At 34.0% G+C, this 13,246-nt stretch overlaps 1 protein-coding gene across 3 annotated transcripts in view; it reads left to right on the top strand.

Moving 5' to 3' along the window:
* The window catches only part of Myo10A (unconventional myosin 10A), a 58,604-nt gene extending 45,907 nt beyond the window's left edge, over positions 1 to 12,697 (top strand). For all 3 annotated transcript variants that reach the window (XM_089218706.1, XM_089218707.1, XM_089218705.1), the window contains 24 exons: positions 231 to 580; positions 1,208 to 1,352; positions 1,876 to 2,072; positions 2,856 to 2,933; positions 3,010 to 3,102; positions 3,235 to 3,483; positions 3,733 to 4,075; positions 4,654 to 4,834; positions 4,970 to 5,246; positions 5,349 to 5,486; positions 5,621 to 5,749; positions 5,858 to 5,961; positions 6,086 to 6,257; positions 6,448 to 6,478; positions 6,604 to 6,692; positions 6,792 to 6,859; positions 6,936 to 7,206; positions 7,278 to 7,482; positions 7,929 to 8,272; positions 8,363 to 8,518; positions 8,608 to 8,812; positions 10,981 to 11,099; positions 11,199 to 11,385; positions 12,226 to 12,697. In XM_089218706.1, coding sequence (XP_089074832.1) covers positions 231 to 580; positions 1,208 to 1,352; positions 1,876 to 2,072; positions 2,856 to 2,933; positions 3,010 to 3,102; positions 3,235 to 3,483; positions 3,733 to 4,075; positions 4,654 to 4,834; positions 4,970 to 5,246; positions 5,349 to 5,486; positions 5,621 to 5,749; positions 5,858 to 5,961; positions 6,086 to 6,257; positions 6,448 to 6,478; positions 6,604 to 6,692; positions 6,792 to 6,859; positions 6,936 to 7,206; positions 7,278 to 7,482; positions 7,929 to 8,272; positions 8,363 to 8,518; positions 8,608 to 8,812; positions 10,981 to 11,099; positions 11,199 to 11,385; positions 12,226 to 12,245 — 4,151 coding nt within the window. In that variant the 3' untranslated portion in view covers positions 12,246 to 12,697. The remainder of the gene's footprint in view (positions 1 to 230; positions 581 to 1,207; positions 1,353 to 1,875; positions 2,073 to 2,855; positions 2,934 to 3,009; positions 3,103 to 3,234; positions 3,484 to 3,732; positions 4,076 to 4,653; positions 4,835 to 4,969; positions 5,247 to 5,348; positions 5,487 to 5,620; positions 5,750 to 5,857; positions 5,962 to 6,085; positions 6,258 to 6,447; positions 6,479 to 6,603; positions 6,693 to 6,791; positions 6,860 to 6,935; positions 7,207 to 7,277; positions 7,483 to 7,928; positions 8,273 to 8,362; positions 8,519 to 8,607; positions 8,813 to 10,980; positions 11,100 to 11,198; positions 11,386 to 12,225) is intronic.
* The last annotated feature ends 549 nt before the right edge of the window (positions 12,698 to 13,246 follow it).

The raw sequence follows: 13,246 nt of genomic DNA, 5'->3' as shown, positions 1-13,246 counted from the left end.
GGCAATAATATTATTATTACAGTTATATTACGTTTTTTTTTCCATTGCGTGTTTTTTCTAAACATGCACCACACCGTCAATCCAAAACGATTTTCATTATAATTTAATTATAATATAATAATTATACCATAATTTACAGCATTCCACTTTGTTTTTCCCTTCTTGTTGTAACTATAATAAATAATAATATATTTTTACTAAATATTATGTCGGTTAATGTTTGTGATCAGCATCGCACGTCAGACGGGTACGCGTGCCGTCGCAGGCGTCGGACGTGGATCAATTCCTCGACGATCTGTTCAATCCAGTTCTGGATCAGCTGTCTGATGCCAGATCCCTAGCAGCGTCAATTAAAGGTTCGTCTAAGAGCAAGTCCGTGGAAGACTGCGAGTCTCTGGACTCTCGGGACTTTGCCAAGAGGATAAAGGGTGGTGGAGGACGGTCGATTGAAACCAGCCGAGCTTCGAGATTCGACGAGAGTCCGTCGCTAGATGGAGAATTTGATCCGTCGTCGTTAGACATCTCGATGTTTGCCAGAACTGTGAAGGGCGGTGGTAGAGGCGTCGCTTCCCAGCAACAGGTATGGATTTATGATATATCGTAATATGACGACCGTGTTAACGATAAACAAGAATAACGAGGTGGGCGTTTTTCACCCTATTCGCATACGGTTGACACGAAAAGACAGTGTTTCCTTAGCTGTAATATAATGGGGAGGGGGCGGGGGGACATCTGTCACATTTTATAGCGACAGAAAATAATTTTTTTTCATTAGCTTTGATTTATTGAATATTACAACATATTTTGTTTTAATCATTATGCTTGAGTTTGAATTTTCTCGAGTTAGTTTTATACAATTATTAATTGAGTAGGTACTAATTTATAATAATTTGTCACTAAAATAATTTATAGTATATTGATTTATTATTGGTAATTTATTTGAGGAGTAGAAGAGTGTCACCTGTTCTCCCACTATATATTTAGACACAATTTACTAAAAAAATACATATGTATAATATTACCTCTCCTTAAAAAAGAAAATAATTACTCTCGAGTTACACCACTGGGTATTTTCCACCCTGTACTTACATAATATTGTTGTATTCAACTGTATTATTAGTTATCGGGTGTGTGTCTCTATTTAAAACTGCATCCAATATATTATTTATTTTCTAAATATTTATAATATACGTTTATGTTTCCGCAGAATGGTTCCGGACAGTCCGGAAACGCTTCGTTCGGCATGTCGCCACTGATCGGTTCGCCACCAGTGTTGCCCACCATCCTTTCGCCGCCGTCGTTACTCATGCCCCCCATGAACTCACAGAACATGTTCAACACTTCAAACGGCGGTTAGTTTGACGCATTGTTTGCGTTCGATTATTTCTAAATGTTAACAACGACAGCGTAATATACGCAAAACGATACCATTATTATTATTATTATTATTATCATCATCATCGTCATTAACGCGGTCGCACAAGACGAAAACAATAGCCTGAGAGAGTTCACATGCAGACGACGGACGCCGCGATGCGTGCGCTCTAAATAAATTTCTCCTGCAGCCCCGTTTCCTGCTGGCCACGCACCGTCGGCGTCATTCGACGGATCGGCGCGCAACACCGTCAACGCGTCGCGTTAATGATAAACAATAATAACACAATCGCATAATAATAATAATAATAACATATTATCGAATCCCGTACGTTACGATATTAATAATAATAATAATCATAATTATATTATTTTGTGATTTTTTTTTCGCGTTCGCAACGATTGTTGCTGTTTTTTTTTTAAACGTTTCGTTTTTACGTCCATTGTTTTCTAATAATAATAACAACAACGATAAAATGGGATTTGATTTTACCGTCGCAGGTCTCGGCGTACCGGCGAACGCATCCAACACCACCAGCAACGGATCGTCGGGTGACAGCATGCTCGCATACCAGACGAACCTGCACCAGGCGTTCTTGCAATCTGCCATGGCTCAAAACATCCAAATCCAGCAGCAAATACTAGCGCAGAACCAGGCACTCCACCAATTGCTCCAACAGCAACAGCTTCTGCCACCGGTATGTTTTTCTTCCAAAAATATAACCTGAAACTACCAGTACAGTTTAGGAGTGCAGTGTTACATTAGACAGCGACCTACCCGACAATCGTCATTTTTACGACGTTTTTCTATCATATTTTTCTATCAACCCGGATACGTTTATACTATATAAAAACGTATTGGTAAATAGATTAAAATTACAATTTATTGTAATCTATCCACTCGTTGGCCTGTTTGAGAGTATGCAATTATCAAAATGATATTTCCACGACGATAAAAACACAAATGATATACTGTCATCAAAGTTATTATCTATTTTGTATTACGAATTCAAACATAAAATAAAATATATTAATGACAAAACAGCAATAAATCCGTGGAAAACATTAATACGTTCATCTGTAGTGTTTATAATATTAATACACAGATATATTTTATTTTTACGAGTGTATATTAAAAATTATTCTTTGGTAGGTAACAAATAAATCGTTATTAATAATTTTAATACAATAATGTAGTTTGTTGTTTTTCCGGCGTTTTTAGCTTCAACTGAACACTAAAATACTGGAAGTAATAAACATTGAAAATTTGCATACGAATAGTACTATGTTTTTATTTTTTTTATTTTATTGTCTTGAATGAATGGTTGTAATAATATTTAATTACCTACTCAATCAAGTGGTTTTAATGTCAACGCATTACCAACTAAAACAATAGAAACAATTCTCTAATTATTAAATAAAAATGTTATGATTAAATATTACCTCACAAAAATGTTCATTTAAATCCAATTGTGATGTAGGTTGGTCCTGAAAATACATCAGGTGTCTGGAACAATTCACCTCCTAAACATAAGTCTACGCCAACTAACAAGTCTCAAGTGAGTATTTAATTATAGCCTATTACCTATCTATGTTATATTTGAACATGGTATTATTTTCGCTAACACGTTTTAGGGACTCCGTGCAGGATCGCCACATTCAACGTTTACAAATGTTTTGAGCGAGTTAAAAAGTAGAAAATCGTCCATGGATTCTAACGTTGGAAAGGTAATGTATACTTATTTAAATTATGATTGTTAAGCCATTTATAACAGTGTAAGGCTAACACATTTTTTGTATTAGAATATTATATAATATTATTGTGTGTGACTATAATTTTTATACGTTTTAATTGCATAGAGTGCTGTGCCTCCGCCGCCTCCTATGCCACCACCACCAGATTTGTGCGATCCTAGCGAGGTAAGGCCATTCATGGATCCGTATGGTCGAGCGAAAACAGTGCGCATTGGTAAATGGAGATGGCCACCGCCAAGTGATGGCACTAGCAATGGTGTGCCTGGCGACATGAACGGGTTTCCGTCACACCAAAGTTTTTTGCAGTTTAAAATGTCCAAACAACAACAAAACCAAAGACACAAGCAATCACAGGTGAGTTTATATTATGTCTAGATTGAATTAAATTTTGGAATTTCATAAATGATATTACTTACGTAAGTAAATCAATTACATTCTATAATCTTTCGATGAGATTTCGTAGTTTACAAAGTTCAAATACATTCGATGCATAAACATTAAATTATTATGAGTAATAATTCACTTCCGGTTACTCGGAAGCGGAAAAACCCGATCTAAATATTGTAATCGCGTGTTATATGTTATATCACATCTTGTGTTTAGGACTCGAGTCAAGACGGAGAACTGAACGGAGTCGAATGGGAAGAGTACGAAATACAACAGTCTGAAGTAATGAAACAACCAACACCTAAAGAGCAAACAGAAGTCCACAAATCGTCGTATAAATCATTAGAAGTTGGCGCATTAAGACCTAGTCCAGGCAGTGTAGGCAAATTAAGAATAAGCAACGAAATGAAGCATAAGCTGGAAATGGTCACAGCCAATCACAGTCTACGATCGACAACTAGTAAGACCAGACCGCAAGCTATGAACAATATGCCTACGCCAATACCGACAGCCGGGAAACTAGACACTGATAGGAGACTACTGTTGCAGCAACAACTAGGTAAGAAGACTTGTTAAAATATTGAAATTCTTTATGCATTGTGATCAAGACGTTCCTTAATGGAGGTTAAAGCAAATGCTTTACCAGAGCTTAGAATTCAAAAAAAAAATATATATATAAATTGGTTGGAAAGATGATATCTTTTTTGGTATTCAAAACTTTATATTTCAAAGAGAAACCTCCGAAGTAAAGTAGCTATAAACATTGTAATATACTATAAGTAAAGAATTATAGTGGTTACGCATAATACAATGATGGGGGAAATATAATATGAAAAAGCCAAGGGGCCGGTATACTGTCTTCTATGAATACACAGATGTAAGTCAAAATCAAAGACTACACTATATTTTATGCTTCTTCCGAAATATGGTATAAATATGGTAAAAACAGGTATTTTAAAGGTACATTTACTGTAAATATAAATGTATGTTACACTCTGTAATCGGGCCCTGATAGTTGTAGTGTAGTTTTGGTAAAAACAAAAAATGTAGGCGGTATTTTAAAATGTAAGAAACTAGATGTAACTTGCAAATAGAAATGTTTTTTGTTCTTTCCTGTAACGACGATGTTATTTTTAGCTGGGAGATGGGGTAGCGTCGACAGTGTCGATTCTCAAAGCGTGGTCAAAGAGGACGCTTCGGACGTGCAACCGAACAATGTGATACGCAATCAAGTGGAACGAATCGAGAGCTCTGGCTGGCGGTTGCCACCACCGCCAATCACCCCGTCAAGATCCAACAGCTTTTATAATCAAAACATGTGAGTCGCATTCGATAATTATAATGATATGGTAGTTATGATAAATTATCACTACATTTTGGTCGTTCGTTTAAGCGTAAATCTATTATAATATAATGAAGGTGTAATTTTATCACTTCAAAATCTTCCTGCTAGGAAAAAGAACAGCATAATCGGTCCTCCAGCTCCAATACAACCCGTGACCCGCGAATACGACCAAAACAATATGTTCCGGAACGCGGTGCCAAACAATTACACCACAGAACCACAGCACGAGGTCGAAAAAGGCCCCGAGTTCAACGGTCGTCTCGAAACCAGAATACAGTCGCCGACGCAAAACGAAGACGGACAGTCCACGAAACTGCTGCAAACGCCGGCCAACTCCTATTTCACTTATAACCGCGTACCGTGGAAGTTAAATATTCGGAAGGAAGTAAGTTAACACCGTCCGTCATGTATGGCATAAGTTACGGATGTGGTCTAAGTGATAATTACGCTTATTATATTATACTAACCGTTTTGTTGTTCCCATCAGGTTTTTACCCCCAAAGAATCGATGTCTAGTCCGTTGGTTTTGCATTTAATATTTTGTCAAATAGTCAGCGACATGTTTAACAAATTCCATTCGGTACACGCCAGAATATCCGGTGACGAACGCGAAGAGATGTTGGACGTACGTATATGAGTATAAAAAATTAATTCATATATTTAAAACGATAACATTATTGTCAACCTTTAAAATGAAAATAATGCGATTGCATAAAATTCTCTCTAAATCATTATTTATTTATGAAAAAAATGTTTTAGTTATTGGATCGTTTTGGAGTGACAGCTAGCAACATGCAAACAGGTCATCACAAAGCCAGCACCAAACGCTCCATCGTCGAGCTGGCTCGTCAGTGGCCATTGTATTTTTCACGCATATTTCCAGTCTCGGTATGTTCAATATTGTGTGATATATTCATCACAATGTCTGATGATCGTTTTTTAATGCACGATATAGAGATATCTTAACGTCTTTCTTGTAATAATGTTATTATATAGTGTGGTTATCAGCACAGAGAAGTTGAATACTTAGCAATCGCTCACGCCGGTCTTCATTTACTCCGTAAAGAAGAAAACCAATTTCAAATCATGCAAACGCTGACGTAAGTTAAAACTAATTCTAATCTTGTTTATTGTTTAAGCAATTTCATTCTCTACCGATTGTATATGCAATATAATATACTAATAAGTACTATAATTAAATCGTTGATTGTTGGATTTTAACAGGTTTGAAGACATTGCCGATGTCTCTATGGGTAAAGCTGGAGGCTCTGTACAGCTCACTTTAATGTCGGGTGAAACAATACCGTTCCATTCTAATAGATCCAGGCAAATACACTCGATGATAAGCTCATTCTGGAAGGACGCTGCACCACTTGGTCGTCTTCCCCGCCAAGTGGTAAGTGAATCAGAATAATATTAATTAATTAGTTAACAAGCTCAAAACTGTTCAGCAAAAGTGAAACATATTGATTTCAATGAAATTGTCTCAGGAAGAGAAATTAGATATTTCACTTTTTCTTCTATGTTGTTTTTGTTTTTACCAAAATGTTTTTTATTCAAATTAAATCGTATTTTAATGATTTTAGGATGAAAAGATCCGTGCTGCTGAACACAAAGGTAAATAAATAAAATTATACTTTATTGTAGTCACTTATAATAAGCTATATAAAATATTTTCTTAAGTTATATGGTACAGATTATGATATGTTAAATTGCATAAATATTTTTACCATTATTTTTAGGGTGGCAACAAACAAACACAACAAACACGAAGTATTCCAAACCAACATCACCGTATAGACAACATGAATCGCCACCACCTATCCACTTTGTACGAACGAATTATCCATGTTTTTGAAAAATTAAAATATTCTGATAATTGTAACTATATAGTTTTCGTTAAATATATTTTTAATTTATTTGCTTACAGACTGCTGATGACGGTAAACATTCGTTACTTCAATTCGCCATGTATAATTTCAGACACAGCTCGGAGAAGTAATTCATATTATTTATCGACTAGAGTTTCACAAAAATATAATATGTAAATGTTTTTCGTTTGATGTGCATCTAGGTTTGACATGCTGAAATCTGCGAATGGCGAAATCAACGGTTCGCTGAAAGTCATACAAAACTCCAAGAAAAAGAGCGACGATTGGACGTGGAAAGAACAATTGGAAATGGTAAAATACACAAATGTCCCGATACCCGAGTCGCTCCTTAAATTGGACCCGGAGTTAGACGCACTGGCCATAGAATGCTTCGAATGCGTTATGAGGTACATGGGCGATTTGCCTACAACGCCCGAGTTCACAGAAGTCAAATGCGTTTACACCATTCTCATGGTAATATTTCGGACACCACGAACTGTATAAACATTATGAATAATATAATTTTTTGGCGTTTGTGTGTTCAGCATTGCCATAAATTTGAAAGCTTAAGAGATGAAGTATACTGTCAGCTAATGAAGCAAACGACCAACAACAAAACGGAGACATGCCAACGAGGATGGCGTTTGCTCAGTATCGTCGCGGCGTACTTTACGTGCTCCGAGAACCTAAGACCTTTCTTGCTCAAGTACTTAGAAACAGCTGCATACGACAAGAGGAGAGCTTTCCACGGTAATAAGTTAAAACTAATAATCAATTATGGTTTGTTGTGCTCACATTATAACTTATATAACCATCGTCTAACCATCTCGTCCATGTCAGACTTAAAATAATAATAATATTTAATTAAAAATTAAAATTTGAAATTTTCTGATGCACCAATAAAAATGATCTGTCAAACGAATACTGTTATTGTATTCAATTTTATTTAAGGCCTAAACTGCTGTTGGCATTTTTTTCGTTTTAGGTAGTTCTAGTATTTGAATTTATTTAAAAATTGTCATTTACAATTAATACGTTTGGTACAAAACAATAAACAATTGATGATTATTTAATCATAGCAATTTAATTATATTAGTTTTAAATCTTAACTCATTTACGGTCAACGATATGTGTTGCTATACATATAACAGGCCAACTGTGCATGGTGATTAGATGTGATTTTTTTGTTTATTTAGGCACTGCAAACGTATGCCTCCAGAACTTGCGAAAGACGTTGAGATACGGTGGCCGGAAAAACGTGCCCAGTGTTGAGGAGGTGACCGCCGTATCGGCCGGTCGTAATTCCAAGAGACAGATGTATCGGTTGCCTGGTGGCAGTGAAACCGTGGTCAACACGAAGTCCACAACCGTGGTAGCCGACGTCATTGCCGGCATGTGTTCGCTGATCAACGTCAACGACCCGCTGGAAATGGAGGAATTCTCACTGTACTGTATCGTCGAAGGCGACGCGTTCACGATGCCGTTGGCCGCTGACGAGTACATACTGGACGTGACTACTGAGCTTCACAAAAACCAACAGGTAATCACCACGTGGTCCGCGAACGTTAAATCAAATGAAATCCATTCCTAACCGCTTGATTTGTTATTGTTTTTGTCGCTGTCGTTTAAGGTGTTTTACCTGATATTCTGCCGGTCCGTTTGGTATTTCCCACTGCGACTGGACAGTCAACTGTACGTCCAAGTGCTGTTCAATCAAATCGCACCCGACTACTTGGAAGGCTTGCTGTTGGTTTTGCCCTTCGGCCAGTTACCACAAGATTTATTGGTGAGTCGGGCTCATGATTAAAATATTTAATAATCTGAATTAGGTAGTTTTTTCTCCAAACTTGGATAACGTGGATTTTTTTTTTGTAGTATGAAGTGTGTAGATTAGCCGCTCTACTACATCGAGCAGCTGACATGGTTCAGCCGCCAACGTTAAAAGAAACAAAATTCCTTTTGCCCAAACCAGCACTCATGCAAAATGAAGTGAATCCTCAGCAGCTGGTGCAAATGGTTCAAAACAATTGGCCGCAAATTGAAACCCTACACAGCGTAGAAGCTAAAGCTCAATTTTTAGGTAAGTAATCAGTACCTAGTTATTGAATTTATAAATAATTGAATTAAAATCACAGATTTGTCAGCCAATATTAAATACATTGATTATAATGTCATGTCGATAGTTTAAATTTCAATGCACGTGCAATATACGCTACAATCAAATTATATTCTTGATTTTTGCCTATATCATATAATCTTATGGGTAAAATAAACGAATAGTTTTAATTATCATACATTTTCATATTTTTTTTTAATTTAAAATTTTTCACCGAATTGTATATTATAGAATAAAATCATATGCGTTTTAATAACATCGATGAATATTAAATTTCAAATCAAAAAAATATTTTGTGAATTAAAATCGTTAATAATGACATGATTTGTATGCATAATAATTTGATTTTCCTTTGATCAAAAGTGTATGTGACAAAACATACATGATCTGTAACTTAAAACACATTTCTTTCCAAATTAAGAATAATATTTTAAATAAATGTATACTTAATATAAAGCATAATATTACATCATTTACATCTAACATACTAACATATTATGTTAATATTTTGGTAAGGATAAATGCATAGGTAATTTGAGATATAGGTATATTTTACACTTTTAATAAATATGATACTCTTTTTTTTTTGTATTTTAGTTCACATAAATTCGTTATCTGTAATAAACCATGGTAACAATAAAATATTTAAGTGGGGTTACCTACGTCAGGTTTTGCGTATGCAGTAGGTACTATAGATGTTACTGTTTATAGGGAATATTAATGGCCACGCCATAGCTAATTTCTGACAAAGCCTACTCGGTGCGTTTTATTGTGATTATATCGACTGTGTTTTTATTATTCCACGACTGCACAAACTCATTATTCTTATGCAATTTTCACATCATCTACCTATGATAAATACTGGACTTTCTAGTCTCTGTGTCTAATGGCACTGGAGAGGCTAAATATTCAAATTTTAAACATTTTAAAACAAACAAATGTTTTATTCTTACTTAATTTCCATTAAAGCTACGATATGTAATGAAATGTATGGTATACAGAATAGTCCAGAAAAATCGATGATTTCGTGCTCTTGATGCATATAATATGTACTTCGCTTTGTTTGTAGACATTTCTATTAAATAGCAATCATTACCATTATTGAGTGTAGGATAGGGATAGCTCAGATTGAATGTGTGAGCCATATTTATATTTATTTCCACGTTAATATTAGTATATGCTATACTAAGGTATCACCTTGATTTCATCTGTTTCAATTAGGTCCAAAAACAATCCTACTAAAATTAAGAATATCAAAAAACTATGACTTATATCAAACGAATAAATTTGCTGAGTTGAAGTTTTCGTCACACAGCTGTGTAAGTGCACACGTAACTGTAGGACTAGGATTTATGTACAACTCACGTGTATAATAGTAAAATATATAAATAACTTTGTAAAAACTTACTAAATTTAATGTCCAAGTATAACTTTAAACGTCAAACACAATGATTTATCATGAGTAAAAATATTTTTTAAATGTTGTAATCTTTAAAATAACCATCGTTATTCAAATATGATGCACAATGAAATAACGAGGTAGCAAATTTCAGTTTTAAAAAACTACACACAGATAATTTGTTTATCTTAATGTTTTATCGTATATGTTAAAGCTCATTCGACATCGTACGGTTTTATAGCGAGTACTTAAAAGTTGTACATTCTCCTGGAGATAAATCGTAATGACAATTTTTAAGCACTGTATATATTTAGTTAGACTGTAATGTGTTGTTGTCCCAGTTGACGCGTCACCACAGTTAAAAGTTTCAAAACATACCATAAAATGTTAATTGTCCGTACATATTGTTGAAATATAAAATAATACTCATTATAATATTATTCGAGGTACGCAAAAATATGCAAAAGCAAAATGAAAACTATGACACTTTCTTCAATACGACGCGATCCATTGACATAACTTAACGAATTTCGTATGTTATTTATATGCTGGAAAAAGTCCTTCAAAAGTCATAACGTTTGTCGTTTTCAGTACTTTTATTAAACAGACAATAAAGTTTTAGCCATAACCTGCGGCGTGGCTTTGCGAGTTACTTTTCTGCAACTGAACAGTCGGAATTATAAATACTTTTATATCGTGATGATAATATTTTGTTGTGTACATTTTTTGACAGAAATATTAAGCAAATGGCCGCTGTTCGGGTCTAGCTTCTTCGCGGTCAAACGCAGCGGAGATCAACAGATATTGGCTCTGAACAGAACCGGTGTCCATTTCCTCCACATTGTTACCCATGTGAGTATAGACAACCACTAAATTGGCATATAATATAATATCTTTTATACTCATCATAAATGTAATGATTCGACGACGGCGACGTTTACGTGTTTTTAGAAAACCTTATCGACAGTGCCATTTAGTGAAGTGATATCGACTAGAAAAGTGAGAGCTGGCGAAGGTGCCACTCTCTACTTGGAGCTCAAGTGTGGCAACCTGTTCCAGCAACGTGTGGCTAGACTACAAACTGACCAAGCCCATGAAATTGCCCGGCTCGTGAGACAATATATAACCATGCACCGACGTGAGTTTCTTTAATAATACCACATTATGGGTAATTAATAATTTGTATCCGAAACACCACGTATCTATTAATAACTAAAAGTTTCGTCCGACAATGACTTTTCTTGTTTCGACCTTACGCCCGAATATCGATGTACGTATTTATGCAGTGTTGATAATATGCGTGATCTTATCGAATACTCTCGTGTTTTATTTTTTATTTTACTACTTTCTTCATTTTCTTCAACAAACGTTGAGTTTTGCATGATTTTATTATGATGAGTATCGCACGTCGTGTAACGAGTGACCACAAAATATAATATAACATGTGTAAAATTAAACGATAACCAATGACCGCAGGTAAACTGTTTAACTTAAGAACTAAAAAATAATTTCACGCTGATCAATGTTACCACGTGGGTAAACGAAAATATTATAGCATTTTTGCTTCAGATTTTTCAAACAATCATTGTATTTTTAACATATTATAATAATACTCTCAATATTATTTTAATCCCTCCATTCCACCCAAATATTTGCAAATCTTTGCAAATCATGATTGGTTCTTTATTTTTTGCTACGATTTTTTAAATTTTTTTATTATTAACGTTTGGTATAACCTATATAAAAATTACCAACATAAAATCAATAACAATCGAATTTATATAAATCACATTAAATTATCGGTGGCGAGGGGAAAAATTCTTCTGTGAGATACGTAAATACTAAACGAATTTTATCCACTCATGATAAAAACGGGTTATTTAAAACATGATTTTTATCGACATTTATTTATGCATATTTTAATGATATTAATTAATATTAAAAATATATTCAAACGTCTTACATATTTTATTTTTAGATAATGTCGGTGGTCATTGAGACAACAGCAATACATAGACGAATGAAAACATTTTTAGGTTGTGCTCAAACAAAATATAATGTGATAATATTAAATGTCTTAATCCAGATTTGCATCTTTCAACAAAAAAACTCTGTGTTTAATATCATTGTTGGTACTGCAAAAGAACAACAAGCCTATTAATTTCAACAGACATTTTCATGGTGATTTTCAAAGATAATTAGGCCAAATCCAAAAGTTAAGACTAAATTATTATACTTATTGATACAAAAATGATTACCTAGTTGTAATATTAGATAATCATAGAATTATTATTTAAATATATTTATTTATTATTTTTTTATTTCATAAAATAAATCAGTTTATATTAAATTACATAGAAGTTATACATACGTATTCAATAATATAGTAGATGTTGTTTTAATTTTTTACCATTTACAATAAATTTGAATAGTATATTATCATTTTTTAATTGTATGTGTCATGTTTTATAATATCGACTCAACATTCTAAAACTGTACCTACTTACCTAATCTACCTTTCGGCGGTTATTAATCAGGTAGGTATTGCCTACATTTTTGTGCAGTTAAAAAAACAGTTGTTTTAGAGCTGTGGAGTAAAAAAAAAAATGTGATCACAGTACAACAAGCAGTGGCGTATATAAGGGTTAGGTTAGGTGGCTTTTGGTGGTTCAAACCTAATTATTAGAATTTAAATCGGCATCAATAATTAGATTTTGTCCTTAAATTATATTTATATCTATTTGTTTTATTCAATTAATGTGTTATGTCTATAATATCATTAAAATAGAGTTAGTTTATAATATATTGAATAGAAAATTTTTTTAACCTCTCTCCCACCCCGAAATTAATTTTTATGTGTACGCCACTGACAACAAGTATCTTTCAAATATTTTGTAACTAAACTAAAAATATTCTACACTCAATGGCCAGACTTATAGTAAGTAGCGATGAATATTGCAAAACATAAAACTAAACACCATCATAATATTTACAATTTA

This window comes from Diuraphis noxia, unplaced genomic scaffold (genome assembly GCF_037042655.1).
Source record: "Diuraphis noxia isolate RWA-SAM2 unplaced genomic scaffold, SU_Dnox_SAM2 contig0002, whole genome shotgun sequence".
NCBI lineage: Eukaryota > Metazoa > Arthropoda > Insecta > Hemiptera > Aphididae > Diuraphis > Diuraphis noxia.
Note: the sequence above shows the minus strand (reverse complement) of the source record. Positions and strands in the feature narration are given on the sequence as shown.